At 50.6% G+C, this 16,096-nt stretch overlaps 1 protein-coding gene across 1 annotated transcript in view; it reads left to right on the top strand.

The window, feature by feature from the left end:
- LOC138252759 (sphingomyelin phosphodiesterase 5-like) overlaps positions 1–4,855 on the top strand; it is a 192,215-nt gene extending 187,360 nt beyond the window's left edge. The window contains exon 8 of the mRNA XM_069205765.1: positions 4,342–4,855. Within this exon, the coding sequence (XP_069061866.1) occupies positions 4,342–4,443 (102 nt within the window). The 3' untranslated portion in view covers positions 4,444–4,855. The remainder of the gene's footprint in view (positions 1–4,341) is intronic.
- The last annotated feature ends 11,241 nt before the right edge of the window (positions 4,856–16,096 follow it).

Raw genomic sequence — 16,096 nt, 5'->3', positions numbered from 1 at the left:
TGTCACATTTCTACTCCTATAGAGTCTCTCACACCTCCTATAAAGTACTGTCACATGTCTCCTCCTATAGAGGCTCTCACTCTTCTCCTATAGAAGAACTGTCACATGATTCTCCCTATAGAGTCTCTCACACCTCCTATAGAAGTACTTTCACATTTCTCCTCCCATGGAGGCTCTCGCACTTCTCCTATAAAAGCACTGTCACATATCTGTACCTTGTCTCGTCCTATGGAGGTGCTCACTCTTCTCCTATAGAAGCAGTGTCACATGTCTCCTCATATAGAGGCTCTCACTTTTCTCCTATAGAAGCAGTGTCACATATCTGTGCCATGTCTCGTCCTATGGAGGTGCTCACTCTTCTCTATAGAAGCAGTGTCACATGTCTCCTCCTATAGAGGATCTCACTTTTCTCCTATAGAAGCATTGTCACATGTCTCCTCCTATAGAGGCTCTCACTTTTCTCCTATAGAAGCAGTGTCACATATCTGTGCCATGTCTCGTCCTATGGAGGTGCTCACTCTTCTCTATAGAAGCAGTGTCACATGTCTCCTCCTATAGAGGATCTCACTTTTCTCCTATAGAAGCATTGTCACGTCTCCTCCTATAGAGACTCTCACTTTTCTCCTATAGAAGCAGTGTCACATATCTGTGCCATGTCTCGTCCTATGGAGGTGCTCACTCTTCTCTATAGAAGCAGTGTCACATGTCTCCTCCTATAGAGGATCTCACTTTTCTCCTATAGAAGCATTGTCACATGTCTCCTCCTATAGAGGCTCTCACTTTTCTCCTATAGAAGCAGTGTCACATATCTGTGCCATGTCTTGTCCTATGGAGGTGCTCACTCTTCTCTATAGAAGCAGTGTCACATGTCTCCTCCTATAGAGGATCTCACTTTTCTCCTATAGAAGCATTGTCACGTCTCCTCCTATAGAGGCTCTCACTCTTTTCCTATAGAAGCAGTGTCACATATCTGTGCCATGTCTCGTCCTATGGAGGTGCTCACTCTTCTCTATAGAAGCAGTGTCACATGTCTCCTCCTATAGAGGATCTCACTTTTCTCCTATATAAGCATTGTCACATGTCTCCTCCTATAGAGGCTCTCACTTTTCTCCTATAGAAGCAGTGTCACATATCTGTGCCATGTCTCGTCCTATGGAGGTGCTCACTCTTCTCTATAGAAGCAGTGTCACATGTCTCCTCCTATAGAGGATCTCACTTTTCTCCTATAGAAGCATTGTCACGTCTCCTCCTATAGAGGCTCTCACTCTTTTCCTATAGAAGCACTGTCACATATTTGTGCCATGTCTCGTCCTATGGAGGCACTCACTCTTCTCCTATAGATACACTGTCACGTATCAGGAGGCTGTTCCATGCCTGTGCCTGTAGTCATTCTCCCACTTTCTGCTGAATCCCATTACAGCAGCCACTTCTTGACTGTCTTCTGCCTCTCACCTGCCTGGACCTGGTGCCCTTCTGCCTCTCACCTGCCTGGACCTGGTGCCCTTCTACTCTCTCACCTGCCTGGACCTGGTGCCCTTCTGCCTCTCACCTGCCTGGACCTGGTGCCCTTCTACTCTCTCACCTGCCTGGACCTGGGGCCCTTCTGCATCTCACCTGTCTGGACCTGGTGCCCTTCTACTCTCTCACCTGCCTGGACCTGGTGCCCTTCTACTCTCTCACCTGCCTGGACCTGGTGCCCTTCTACTCTCTCACCTGCCTGGACCTGGTGCCCTTCTACTCTCTCACCTGCCTGGACCTGGTGCCCTTCTACTCTCTCATCTGCCTGGACCTGGTGCCCTTCTACTCTCTCACTTGTCTGGACCTGGTGCCCTTCTGCCTCTCACCTGCCTGGACCTGGTGCCCTTCTACCTCTCACCTGCCTGGACCTGGTGCCTTTTTACTCTCTCACCTGCCTGGACCTGGTGTCCTTCTGCCTCTCACCTGCCAGGACCTGGTGTCCTTCTGCCTCTCCCTGCCTGGACCTGGTGCCCTTCTACTCTCTCACCTGCCTGGACCTGGTGCCCTTCTGCCTCTCACCTGCCTGGACCTGGTGCCCTTCTACTCTCTCACCTGCCTGGACCTGGGGCCCTTCTGCATCTCACCTGTCTGGACCTGGTGCCCTTCTACTCTCTCACCTGCCTGGACCTGGTGCCCTTCTACTCTCTCACCTGCCTGGACCTGGTGCCCTTCTGCCTCTCACCTGCCTGGACCTGGTGCCCTTCTACTCTCTCACCTGCCTGGACCTGGGGCCCTTCTGCATCTCACCTGTCTGGACCTGGTGCCCTTCTACTCTCTCACCTGCCTGGACCTGGTGCCCTTCTACTCTCTCACCTGCCTGGACCTGGTGCCCTTCTACTCTCTCACTTGTCTGGACCTGGTGCCCTTCTGCCTCTCACCTGCCTGGACCTGGTGCCGTTCTACTCTCTCACTTGTCTGGACCTGGTGCCCTTCTGCCTCTCACCTGCCTGGACCTGGTGCCCTTCTACCTCTCACCTGCCTGGACCTGGTGCCTTTTTACTCTCTCACCTGCCTGGACCTGGTGTCCTTCTGCCTCTCACCTGCCAGGACCTGGTGTCCTTCTGCCTCTCACCTGCCAGGACCTGGTGCCCTTCTGCCTCTCACCTGCCAGGACCTGGTGCCCTTCTGCCTCTCACCTGCCTGGACCTGGTGCCCTTCTGCCTCTCACCTGCCTGGACCTGGTGCCCTTTTACTCTCCCACCTGCCTGGACCTGGTGCCCTTTTACTCTCCCACCTGCCTGGACCTGGTGCCCTTCTGCCTTCCACCTGCCTGGACCTGGTGCCTTTCTACTCTCTCACATGCCTGTACCTGGTGCCCTTCTGCCTCTCTTCGTCACTAGATCTGGGCCCTTCTGCCTCTCTTCATCACTAGATCTGGGCCCTTCTGCCTCTCACCTGTCTGGACCTGGTGCCCTTCTTCCTCTCCATCACTAGATCTGTTCCCTTCTGCTTTCTCACCTGCCTGGACCTGGTGCCCTTCGTCCTCTCACTTGTCTGGACCTGGTGCCTTCATGCCTGTCCATCAATAGATCTGGTCCCTTCTACTCTCTCACCTGCCTGGACCTGGTGCCCTTCTACTCTCTCACCTGCCTGGACCTGGTGCCCTTCTACTCTCTCACCTGCCTGGACCTGGTGCCCTTCTGCATCTCACCTGCCTGGACCTGGTGCCCTTCTACTCTCTCACTTGTCTGGACCTGGTGCCCTTCTACTCTCTCACTTGTCTGGACCTGGTGCCCTTCTGCCTCTCACCTGCCTGGACCTGGTGCCCTTCTACTCTCTCATCTGCCTGGACCTGGTGCCCTTCTACTCTCTCACTTGCCTGGACCTGGTACCCTTCTGCCACTCACCTGCCTGGACCTGGTGCCCTTCTGCCTCTCACCTGCCTGGACCTGGTGCCTTTTTACTCTCTCACCTGCCTGGACCTGGTGTCCTTCGGCCTCTCACCTGCCTGGACCTGGTGTCCTTCTGCCTCTCACCTGCCAGGACCTGGTGTCCTTCTGCCTCTCACCTACCTGGACCTGGTGCCCTTCTGCCTCTCACCTGCCTGGACCTGGTGCCCTTCTGCCTCTCACCTGCCTGGACCTGGTGCCCTTTTACTCTCTCACCTGCCTGGACCTGGTGCCCTTCTGCCTCCCACCTGCCTGGACCTGGTGCCTTTCTAGTCTCTCACATGCCTGTACCTGGTGCCCTTCTGCCTCTCTTCATCACTAGATCTGGGCCCTTCTGCCTCTCACCTGCCTGGACCTGGTGCCCTTCTTCCTCTCCATCACTAGATCTGGGCCCTTCTGCTTTCTCACCTGCCTGGACCTGGTGCCCTTCGTCCTCTCACTTGCCTGAACCTGGTGCCTTCATGCCTGTCCATCAATAGATCTGGCCCCTTCTACTCTCTCACCTGCCTGGACCTGTTGCCCTTTGGTCTCTCAACTGCCTGGACCTGGTGCCCTTCTACTCTCACCTGCCTGGACCTGGTGCCCTTCTGCCTCTCACCTTCCTGGACCTGGTGCCCTTCTACTCTCTCACCTGCCTGGACCTGGTGCCCTTTGGCCTCTCAACTGCCTGGATCTGGTGCCCTTCTACTCTCACCTGCCTGGACCTGGTGCCCTTCTTCCTCTCGCCTTCCTGGACCTGGTGCCCTTCTACTCTCTTATCTGCCTGGACCTGGTGCCCTTCTGCCTCTCTTCACCACCTAGGTATGGGCCCTTTGTGCCCTTTTCATGTGCAGTGAATTTGGTTGCCTTCTGCTCCCCTCATTCTCCATGAACCTCCTTTACCTGCTCCACGAGGCGTCTCCCAGCATCATCCTTCTCTCCTTGTCTCTTCCAGGAGGTGAAGACGTTCACCTTCATCACCCACCTGGCTGGACTCACCGACCACCTGGCAGTGGCCCTTCGGCTTCTTGTGTCGTATCCATCTGAGGACCTCTAGGAGCCTTCAGTGGGGCTTTGTCTGCAGCTCAGCATCCTCACCCTGGGGAGGGACATGGAAAGGGGGAGGGATGAGGAAGAAGCCAGTGAAGAACATGGCCCACAGGGTCCACACAGAGCCTTGATGGAAGGGGGTCACTTTGTGCTCTGAAGAGTCCATGCACATGGCCGTCTGTGCCCCTGGTCAATGGCTGAGAGACTGACAGCACCACTGAAGAGGACTCAGACTGCACACCTGGTTTCGTCAGTGAAGGTGCCAGGACAGACTTTTGGAACCACTGTAATACATTCTGTTGGGTGCCAGGTATAGACCGTACTGTAACTGTGAAGAGATGAAGGTCATGTACATTGTGCCCTCTGTCTGTGGGCTGCCCGTGGCATTATTCTATAAAGGTTATTGTGGGTTAATTGCAGCGCCTTGTGTGTCTCACTCTGTTAAAAGTCAGCTGCACTGACATGGTGTCCTGGTGACCATACACCCCCCAGAGGTATAGGGAACAAAGAGCTGCACTGACAAGGTGTGCAGGAGACCTGACCTATCCAGACAGAGGAAAAAAGAGCTGCACTGACATGGTGTGCAGGAGACCTGATCTATCCAGACACAGGGAACAAAGAGCTGCACTGACAAGGTGTGCAGGAGACCTGACCTATCCAGACACAGGGAACAAAGAGCTGCACTGACACAGGTGTGCAGGAGACCTGGCCCACCCAGACACAGGGAACAAAGAGGTGCACTGACATGGTGTGCAGGAGACCAGACCCACCCAGACACAGGGAACAAAGAGCTGCACTGACAAGGTGTGCAGGAGACCAGACCCACCCAGACACAGGGAACAAAGAGCTGCACTGACAAGGTGTGCAGGAGACCAGACCCACCCAGACACAGGGAACAAAGAGCTGCACTGACATGGTGTGCAGGAGACCAGACCCATCCAGACATAGGGAACAAAGAGCAGCACTGACACCTTGTGCAAGAGACCTGACCCACCCACACAGGGAACAAAGAGCTGCACTGACAAGGTGTGCAGGAGACCCGACCCACCCAGACACAGGGAACAAAGAGCTGCACTGACACAGTGTGCAGGAGACCAGACCCACCCAGACACAGGGAACAAAGAGCTGCACTGACAAGGTGTGCAGGAGACCAGACCCACCCAGACACAGGGAACAAAGAGCTGCACTGACACGGTGTGCAGGAGACCAGACCCATCCAGACACAGGGAATAAAGAGCTGCATTGACAAGGTGTGCAGGAGACCAGACCCACCCAGACACAGGGAACAAAGTGCTGCACTGAGAAGGTGTGCAGGAGACCAGACTGAACCAGGCATAGGGAATAAGGACCTGCACTGACAAGGTATGCAGAAGACTGGACCCACCCAGGTGTAGGGATCAAAGATATCCACTGACAAGGTGTGCAGGAGACCAGACACACCCAGGTGTAGGGACAAAGAGCTGCACTGACATGGTGTGGAGGAGACCAGACCGACCCAGGTGTAGGGAACATAGAGCTGCACTGACATGGTGTGGAGGAGACCAGACCCACCCTGGTGTAGGGAACATAGAGCTGCACTGACATGTTGTGCAGGAGACCCGACCCACCCAGACACAGGGAACAAAGAGCTGCACTGACATGGTGTGCAGGAGACCAGACCCATCCAGACACAGGGAATAAAGAGCTGCATTGACAAGGTGTGCAGGAGACCAGACCCACCCAGACACAGGGAACAAAGAGCTGCACTGACAAGGTGTGCAAGAGACCAGACTCCGCAGGCATAGGCAAAAAGAGCTGCACTGACATGGTGTGCAGGAGACCAGACCCACCCAGGTGTAGGGAACATGGAGCTGCACTGACACGTTGTGCAGGAGACCCGACCACCCAGACACAGGGAACAAAAAGCTGCACTGACCTGGTGTACAGGAGACCAGACCCACCCAGGTGTAGGGAACATAGAGCTGCACTGACATGGTGTGGAGGAGACCAGACCGACCCAGGTGTAGGGAACATAGAGCTGCACTGACATGGTGTGGAGGAGACCAGACCCACCCAGGTGTAGGGAACATAGAGCTGCACTGACACGTTGTGCAGGAGACCCGACCCACCCAGACACAGGGAACAAAGAACTGCACTGACATGGTGTGCAGGAGACCAGACCCATCCAGACAGAGCGAATAAAGAGCTGCATTGACAAGGTGTGCAGGAGACCAGACCCACCCAGACACAGGGAACAAAGAGCTGCACTGACAAGGTGTGCAGGAGACCAGACTCCGCAGGCATAGGCAAAAACAGCTGCACTGACATGGTGTGCAGGAGACCAGACCTACCCAGGTGTAGGGAACATAGAGCTGCACTGACACGTTGTGCAGGAGACCCGATCCACCCAGACACAGGGAACAAAGTGCTGTACTGATACGTTGTGCAGGAGATCTGACCCACCCAGACACAGGGATCAAAGAGCTGCATTGACAAGGTGTGCAGGAGACCAGACCCACCCAAACACAGGGAACAAAGAACTGCACTGACAAGGTGTGCAGGAGACCAGACCCACCCAGACACAGGGAACAAAGAGCTGCACTGACATGGTGTGCAGGAGACCAGACCCACCCAGACACAGGGAACAAAGAACTGCACTGACAAGGTGTGCAGGAGACCAGACCCACCCAGACACAGGGAACAAAGAGCTGCACTGACATGGTGTGCAGGAGACCAGACCCACCCAGACACAGGGAACAAAGAACTGCACTGACAAGGTGTGCAGGAGACCAGACCCAGCCAGACATAGGGCACAAATGTAGGAGGCTGGACTGGCTTGTAGTGAGTACCAAGGGGTACTTGCACCTTGCACCAGGCCCAGTTATCCCTTATTAGTGTATAGGGTGTCTAGCAGCTTAGGCTGATAGATAATGGTAGCTTAGCAGAGCAGCTTAGGCTGAACTAGGAGACGTGTGAAGCTACTACAGTACCACCTAGTGTCATATGCACAATATCATAAGAAAACACAATACACGGTTATACTAAAAATAAAGGTACTTTATTTTTATGACAATATGCCAAAGTATCTTAGAGTGTACCCTCAGTGAGAGGATAGGAAATATACACAAGATATATATACACAATAGCAAAAATATGCAGTATAGTCTTAGAAAACAGTGCAAACAATGTTTAGTTACAATAGGATGCAATGGGGAAACATAGGGATAGGGGCAACACAAACCATATACTCCAAAAGTGGAATGCGAACCACGAATGGACCCCAAACCTATGTGACCTTGTAGAGGGTCGCTGGGACTATTAGAAAATAGTGAGAGTTAGAAAAATAACCCTCCCCAAGACCCTGAAAAGTGAGTGCAAAGTGCACTAAAGTTCCCCTAAGGACAAAGTAGTCGTGTTAGAGGAATAATGCAGGAAAGACACAAACCAGCAATGCAACAACTGTGGATTTCCAATCTAGGGTACCTGTGGAACAAGGGGACCAAGTCCAAAAGTCACAAGCAAGTCGGAGATGGGCAGATGCCCAGGAAATGCCAGCTGCGGGTGCAAAGAAGCTTCGACTGGACAGAAGAAGCTGAGGTTTCTGCAGGAACGAAAAGGGCTAGAGACTTCCCCTTTGGTGGACGGATCCCACTCGCCTTGGAGAGTCGTGCAGAAGTGTTTTCCCGCCGGAAGAACGCCAACAAGCCTTGCTAGCTGCAAATCGTGCGTTTGGCGTTTTTGGACGCTGCTGGGGCCCAGGAGGGACCAGGAGGTCGCAAATTGGACCAGCAGAGAGAGGGGACGTCGAGCAAGACAAAGAGCCCTCACTGAAGCAGGTAGCACCCGGAGAAGTGCCAGAAATAGGCACTACGAGGATGCGTGAAACGGTGCTCACCGAAGTTGCACAAAGGAGTCCCACGTCGCCGGAGACCAACTTAGAAAGTCGTGCAATGTAGGTTAGAGTGCCGTGGACCCAGGCTTGGCTGTGCACAAAGGATTTCCGCCGGAAGTGCACAGGGGCCGGAGTAGCTTGCAAAGTCGCGGTTCCCAGCAATGCAGCCCAGCGAGGTGAGGCAAGGACTTACCTCCACCAAACTTGGACTGAAGAGTCACTGGACTGTGGGGGTCACTTGGACAGAGTTGCTGGATTCGAGGGACCTCGCTCGTCGTGCTGAGAGGAGACCCAAGGGACCGGTAATGCAGCTTTTTGGTGCCTGCGGTTGCAGGGGGAAGATTCCGTCGACCCACGGGAGATTTCTTCGGAGCTTCTGGTGCAGAGAGGAGGCAGACTACCCCCACAGCATGCACAAGCAGGAAAACAGTCGAGAAGGCGGCAGGATCAGCGTTACAGAGTTGCAGTAGTCGTCTTTGCTACTATGTTGCAGGTTTGCAGGCTTCCAGCGCGGTCAGCGGTCGATTCCTTATCAGAAGGTGAAGAGGGAGATGCAGAGGAACTCGGATGAGCTCTTGCATTCGTTATCTAAAGTTTCCCCAGAGACAGAGACCCTAAATAGCCAGAAAAGAGGGTTTGGCTACTTAGGAGAGAGGATAGGCTACTAACACCTGAAGGAGCCTATCAGCAGGAGTCTCTGACGTCACCTGGTGGCACTGGCCACTCAGAGCAGTCCAGTGTGCCAGCAGCACCTCTGTTTCCAAGATGGCAGAGGTCTGGAGCACACTGGAGGAGCTCTGGACACCTCCCAGGGGAGGTGCAGGTCAGGGGAGTGGTCACTCCCCTTTCCTTTGTCCAGTTTCGCGCCCAGAGCAGGGGCTAAGGGGTCCCTGAACCGGTGTAGACTGGCTTATGCAGAATTGGGCACCTCTGTGCCCAACAAAGCATTTCCAGAGGCTGGGGGAGGCTACTCCTCCCCTGCCTTCACACCATTTTCCAAAGGGAGAGGGTGTCACACCCTCTCCCAGAGGAAGTTCTTTGTTCTGCCATCATGGGCCAGGCCTGGCTGGACCCCAGGAGGGCAGCTGCCTGTCTGAGGGGTTGGCAGCAGCAGCAGCTGCAGTGAAACCCCAGGAAGGGCAGTTTGGCAGTACCAGGGTCTGTGCTACAGACCACTGGGATCATGGGATTGTGCCAACTATGCCAGGATGGTATAGAGGGGGCAATTCCATGATCATAGACATGTTACATGGCCATATTCGGAGTTACCATGGTGAAGCTACATATAGGTAGTGACCTATATGTAGTGCACGCGTGTAATGGTGTCCCCGCACTCACAAAGTTCAATGTGGGGGCACCTTGGCTAGTGCCAGGGTGCCCTCACACTAAGTAACTTTGCACCTAACCTTTACCAGGTAAAGGTTAGATATATAGGTGACTTATAAGTTACTTAAGTGCAGTGTAAAATGGCTGTGAAATAACGTGGACGTTATTTCACTCAGGCTGCAGTGGCAGGCCTGTGTAAGAATTGTCAGAGCTCCCTATGGGTGGCAAAAGAAATGCTGCAGCCCATAGGGATCTCCTGGAACCCCAATACCCTGGGTACCTCAGTACCATATACTAGGGAATTATAAGGGTGTTCCAGTAAGCCAATGTAAATTGGTAAAAAAGGTCACTAGCCTGTCAGTGACAATTTGGAAAGAAATGAGAGAGCATAACCACTGAGGTTCTGATTAGCAGAGCCTCAGTGAGACAGTTAGTCACTACACAGGTAACACATTCAGGCACACTTATGAGCACTGGGGCCCTGGGTTACCAGGGTCCCAGTGACACATACAACTAAAACAACATATATACAGTGAAAAATGGGGGTAACATGCCAGGCAAGATGGTACTTTCCTACACAACCCCCCCCCCAAACGAAGGACAATAAGACTAGCCATGACCTGATGAGTCTTCATTGTCTAAGTGGAAATATCTGGAGAGTCCATCTGCATTGGAGTGGCTACTCCCAGGTCTATGTTCCACTGTATAGTCCATTCCCTGTAGGGATATGGACCACCTCAACAATTTAGGATTTTCACCTTTCATTTGTTTTAGCCAAAGTAGAGGTTTGTGGTCTGTCTGAACAATGAAGTGAGTGCCAAACAGGTATGGCCTCAACTTCTTCAGAGCCCAGACCACAGCAAAGGCCTCCCTCTCAATGGCAGACCAACGCTTTTCTCTAGGGGTCAACCTCCTACTAATAAAAGCAACAGGTTGATCCTGGCCCTCAGAATTAAGTTGTGATAGGACTGCCCCTACTCCTAATTCAGATGCATCAGTTTGGACATAGAATTTTTTAGAGTAACAAGGGCTTTTCAGGACAGGTGCAGAGCACATGGCCTGCTTCAGCTCCTCAAAAGCTTTCTGACAGTTTGCTGTCCATAATACCTTTTTAGGCATTTTCTTGGATGTGAGGTAATTAAGAGGGGCTGCAATGGAGCCATAGTTCTTAATGAACCTCCTGTAATACCCAGTGAGGCCTAGGAAGGCTCTCACCTGAGTCTGAGTGGTAGGGGGAACCCAATCAATAATAGTTTGGATTTTCCCCTGAAGTGGTGCAATCTGTTCCCCACCAACAAGGTGTCCCAGATAAACCACCTTACCCTGCCCTATCTGGCACTTTGAAGCCTTGATAGTGAGGCCTGCCTTTTGCAGGGCCTCCAAAACTTTCCATAGGTGGACCAGGTGATCATCCCAGCTGGAGCTAAAGACAGCTATATCGTCCAAATATGCTGCACTGAAAGCTTCCAGCCCTTGCAGGACTGTGTTCACCAACCTCTGAAAAGTGGCAGGTGCATTTTTCAAACCAAAAGGCATTACAGTAAACTGGTAATGTCCTCCAATGGTAGAAAATGCAGTCTTAGGTTTAGCATCTTCTCATAATTTGATCTGCCAATACCCTGCAGTCAAATCAAAAGTGCTTAGATACTTGGCAGATGCCAGTGTATCTATAAGCTCATCTGCCCTGGGTATAGGGTGAGCATCAGTTTTGGTTACCAAGTTGAGACCTCTATAGTCTACACAAAACCGCATTTCTTTCTTTCCATCTTTAGAATTGGGTTTTGGTACCAGTACCACAGGAGAAGCCCATGGACTGTCAGAGTGCTCAACCACTCCTAGTTCCAACATTTTCTGAACTTCTTGCTTTATGCAGTCCCTGACATGGTCAGGCTGCCTATAGATCTTACTTTTGACAGGTAAACTGTCTCCAGTATCTATAGTGTGCTCACAGCAAGAAGTGGTGCCTGGCACAGTAGAGAAGAGTTCTGAAAATTGTCCTAGGAGATTTATGCAATTGTCTTTCTGCTCAGCAGTAAGACAATCAGCCAAAACTACACCTTCCACAAGAGCATCCTGATCTGTGGAAGAGAAGAGATCAGGTAGAGGATCACTATCTTCTTCCTGTCCCTCATCTGTTGCCATGAGCAGGGTGAGATCAGCCCTGTCATAGTAGGGTTTCAGGCGGTTGACATGGAGCACCCTAAGGGGACTCCTGGCAGTGCCTAAGTCAACCAAGTAGGTGACTTCACCCTTCTTTTCAACAATTGTGTGGGGTCCACTCCATTTATCTTGGAGTGCTCTTGGGGCCACAGGCTCCAAGACCCACACTTTCTGCCCTGGTTGGTACTGAACCAAAACAGCCTTCTGATCATGCCATTGCTTCTGGAGCTCTTGGCTGGCCTGAAGGTTTTTACTGGCCTTTTTCATGTACTCAGCCATCCTTGATCTGAGGCCAAGTACATAATCCACAATATCCTGCTTAGGAGCTTTTAAAGGTTGTTCCCAACCCTCCTTTACAAGTGTGAGTGGACCCCTAACAGGGTGTCCAAAAAGAAGTTCAAAGGGGCTGACGCCCACTCCTTTCTGGGGTTCCTCCCTGTAGGCAAAAAGGAGGCATGGTAGAAGGATATCCCATCTCCTGCGGAGTTTTTCAGGGAGACCCATAATCATGCCTTTGAGAGTTTTATTAAATCTCTCCACCAGTCCATTTGTTTGTGGATGATAGGGTGTTGTGAACTTGTACGTTACACCACACTCCTTCCACATGGCCTTTAAGTATGCAGACATGAAATTGCTTCCTCTGTCTGATACTACTTCCTTTGGGAAGCCCACCCTGGAAAATATTCCCAGGAGGGCCTTTGCCACTGCAGGTGCTGTAGTGGTCCTTAAAGGAATAGCTTCAGGATATCTTGTGGCATGGTCCACTACCACTAAGATAAACCTATTGCCTGAAGCAGTAGGAGGGTCAAGGGGGCCAACTATGTCAACCCCTACCCTTTCAAAGGGAACCCCAACCACAGGCAGTGGGATAAGGGGTGCCTTTGGGGTGCCACCTGTCTTGCCACTGGCTTGACAGGTTTCACAGGACTTACAAAATTCTTTTGTGTCCTCAGACATCCTAGGCCAATGAAACAGGGGAACAAGCCTGTCCCAAGTTTTCATTTGTCCTAGATGCCCAGCTAAGGGAATGTCATGTGCCAGTGTTAGGAGGAACTTTCTGTACTCCTGAGGAATCACTAATCTCCTGGCAGCTCCAGGTTTAGGATCCCTATGCTCAGTGTACAAGAGGTTGTCCTCCCAGTAAACTCTGTGAGAGTCACTGACATCCCCATTAGCCTGTTTGACAGCTTGCTGTCTGAGACCCTCTAATGTGGGACAGGTTTGCTGTGCCACACTCAGCTCCTCTCTGGCAGGCCCCCCTTCACCCAAAAGCTCAGCAGTGTCTGCTTCCAGCTCCTCTGGTGTAGGTTCTGCACAGGGAGGGAATTCTTCTTCCTCAGAATTAGAATCCACTGTAGAGGGAGGGATAGTAGGAAGTGGTTTGCTTCTACTAGCCCTAGCTTTAGGGAGCACTTGGTCCATTGTTCCAGGATCCAAGCTTCCCTGTCCTTTTTGCTTTTTGGCCTGAGCCCTTGTCAAAGCAAAAATATGCCCTGGGATGCCCAGCATTGCTGCATGGGCCTCCAACTCCACATCTGACCAAGTTGATGTCTCCAAATCATTCCCTAATAGACAGTCTACAGGTAAATCTGAAGCTACCACAACTTTCTTTGGACCAGTTACCCCCCCCAGTTGAGATTTACAACAGCCATGGGGTGGCTTTGTGTTATGTTGTGAGCATCGGTTACTTGGTACTGGTGTCCAAGTATGTGTTGTTCAGGGTGCACCAGTTTCTCAATCACCATTGTGACACTGGCACCTGTGTCCCTGTAGGCCTGGACCTCAACACCATTTATTAGGGTTAGTTGCTTGTACTTCTCCAAGTTATGGGGGCAAGCAACCAAAGTGGCTAAATCAATAGCCCCTTCAGAGACTAAAGTAGCCTCTGTGGTCTCCCTAATTAGACCAACCCCAACTAAATTACCAAAAGTGAGCCCAGCTACTCCCTTGGATTGGCTATTAGTAGGTTTGCTCCCACCACCACTGCTATTAGTAGGGACACTAGGTGTAGCAGTAGGGGTTGTAGTGGTAGGAGCTGTGGTGCCTTTCTTTGGACAACTGGGATCTGTTGTCCAATGGCCTTTTATTTTACATAAATAGCACCATGGTTTCTTTTCCTTGTTCTGATTAAAGGAGGATTTGGACCCACCACCCCCACCAGAGTGTTTTTGTGGGCCTGATGAAGACTCATTTTTAGATTTGTCCCCACCCTTGTCAGAAGACTTACCATCCTTCTTTTTGTTGCCATCTTTGTCACCCCCTGTATGAACTTTTCTGTTCACTCTTGTTCTGACACATTTGTCTGCCTTCTTTCCCAATTCTTGGGGAGAGGTCAGATCAGAGTCCACCAAGTACTGGTGCAACAAATCAGACACACAATTATTAAGAATATGCTCTCTCAGGATCAAGTTATACAGGCTGTCATAATCAGTAACTTTACTGCCATGTAACCACCCCTCCAAGGCCTTCACTGCCTGGTCAATGAAATCAACCCAGTCTTGTGAAGACTCCTTTTTGGTCTCTCTGAACTTTATCCTGTACTGTTCAGTGGTTAAGCCATAACCATCCAGGAGTGCATTCTTAAGAACTTGGAAATTATTAGCATCATTTTCTTTCACAGTAAGGAGCCTATCCCTACCTTTTCCACTAAATGATAGCCATAGGATAGCAGCCCACTGCCTTTGAGGGACATCCTGTACAACACAGGCCCTCTCAAGTGCAGCAAACCACTTGTTAATGTCATCCCCCTCCTTATAAGGGGGAACTATCTTGTGCAGATTCCTGGAATCATGCTCTTTTGCAGGATGACTATGGGGAATACTGCTGCTGCCACCATGGGTATCTAAACCCAACTTCTGTCTTTCCTTCTCTAATTCAAAAGACTGTCTATCCAAATCCAGCTGTTGCTTTTTAAGCTGCAGTCTGGTTTGTTCCACCCTCAACTTATTGAGTTCCCTCTCTAACATTCTGTCATCAGGGTTGGTGGGAGGGACATTTCTAGAAACAGAGCTATGATGGGAATGAACAGAAGGAGACCTGTCCCTTACAGAAGCCACCCTAACAGCTTGGTTTACAGAAACATTACTACCAGTATGGTGAGAATAAATGCTTTTGCTATGATGTGAGACAACACTATTTATCTGGTGTGGCTCATCATCATTACCATCTATGCTAGATTGTCTAGTAATGGGCAGGCTAGGAAGTTTCTTTCCTGAATCTTTTCCTGGGGGAGTCCCTGAATCAGATTGGGAACTATTAGGTACTTTTTCAACAGATGGGGCACCTATGGCCTTATCCTGTTCTCTAAGCATGTTAAGTAACAGTTCCAAGGAAGGATTCTTCCCTACACTCAAACCTCTCTCTAAACAGAGACTCCTTGCTCTTTTCCAGCTAAGGTTGTCATATGCAAGTTTGGACAGATCAACACTTTGGCCTGTGCCAGACATTTTTTAGAGAGAGTTAAAGTGATAGAAAAAGAGAAAAAAGTTTTCAGAACTTTTTGGAAAGACAGAAAAAAACTTTTTAAACTTTTAAGAACTTTTTGAAAGTTTAGGAGTACTTTTCAGCACTTAGAAAAGAGTGAAAAAAAAGAAATGCAAAACTTTTTGGCTATGTGTATATACACTGACCTTGTTTTGTATATTTTTCTCTTATGAAAAGTACAATGACAAGAGTGGTAAGTAGTCTCAAGCACTTATCCCACCACTGCACAACCAATGTAGGAGGATGGACTGGCTTGTAGTGAGTACCAAGGGGTACTTGCACCTTGCACCAGGCCCAGTTATCCCTTATTAGTGTAAAGGGTGTCTAGCAGCTTAGGCTGATAGATAATGGTAGCTTAGCAGAGCAGCTTAGGCTGAACTAGGAGACGTGTGAAGCTACTACAGTACCACCTAGTGTCATATGCACAATATCATAAGAAAACACAATACACGGTTATACTAAAAATAAAGGTACTTTATTTTTATGACAATATGCCAAAGTATCTTAGAGTGTACCCGCAGTGAGAGGATAGGAAATATACACAAGATATATATACACCTAAGCAAAAATATGCAGTATAGTCTTAGAAAACAGTGCAAACAATGTATAGTTACAATAGGATGCAATGGGGAAACATAGGGATAGGGGCAACACAAACCATATACTCCAAAAGTGGAATGCGAACCACGAATGGACCCCAAACCTATGTGACCTTGTAGAGGGTCGCTGGGACTATTAGAAAATAGTGAGAGTTAGAAAAATAACCCTCCCCAAGACCCTGAAAAGTGAGTGCAAAGTGCACTAAAGTTCCCCTAAGGAC

The sequence above is a fragment of the Pleurodeles waltl genome, chromosome 1_2 (genome assembly GCF_031143425.1).
Source record: "Pleurodeles waltl isolate 20211129_DDA chromosome 1_2, aPleWal1.hap1.20221129, whole genome shotgun sequence".
NCBI classification, from domain to species: domain Eukaryota; kingdom Metazoa; phylum Chordata; class Amphibia; order Caudata; family Salamandridae; genus Pleurodeles; species Pleurodeles waltl.
Note: the sequence above shows the minus strand (reverse complement) of the source record. Positions and strands in the feature narration are given on the sequence as shown.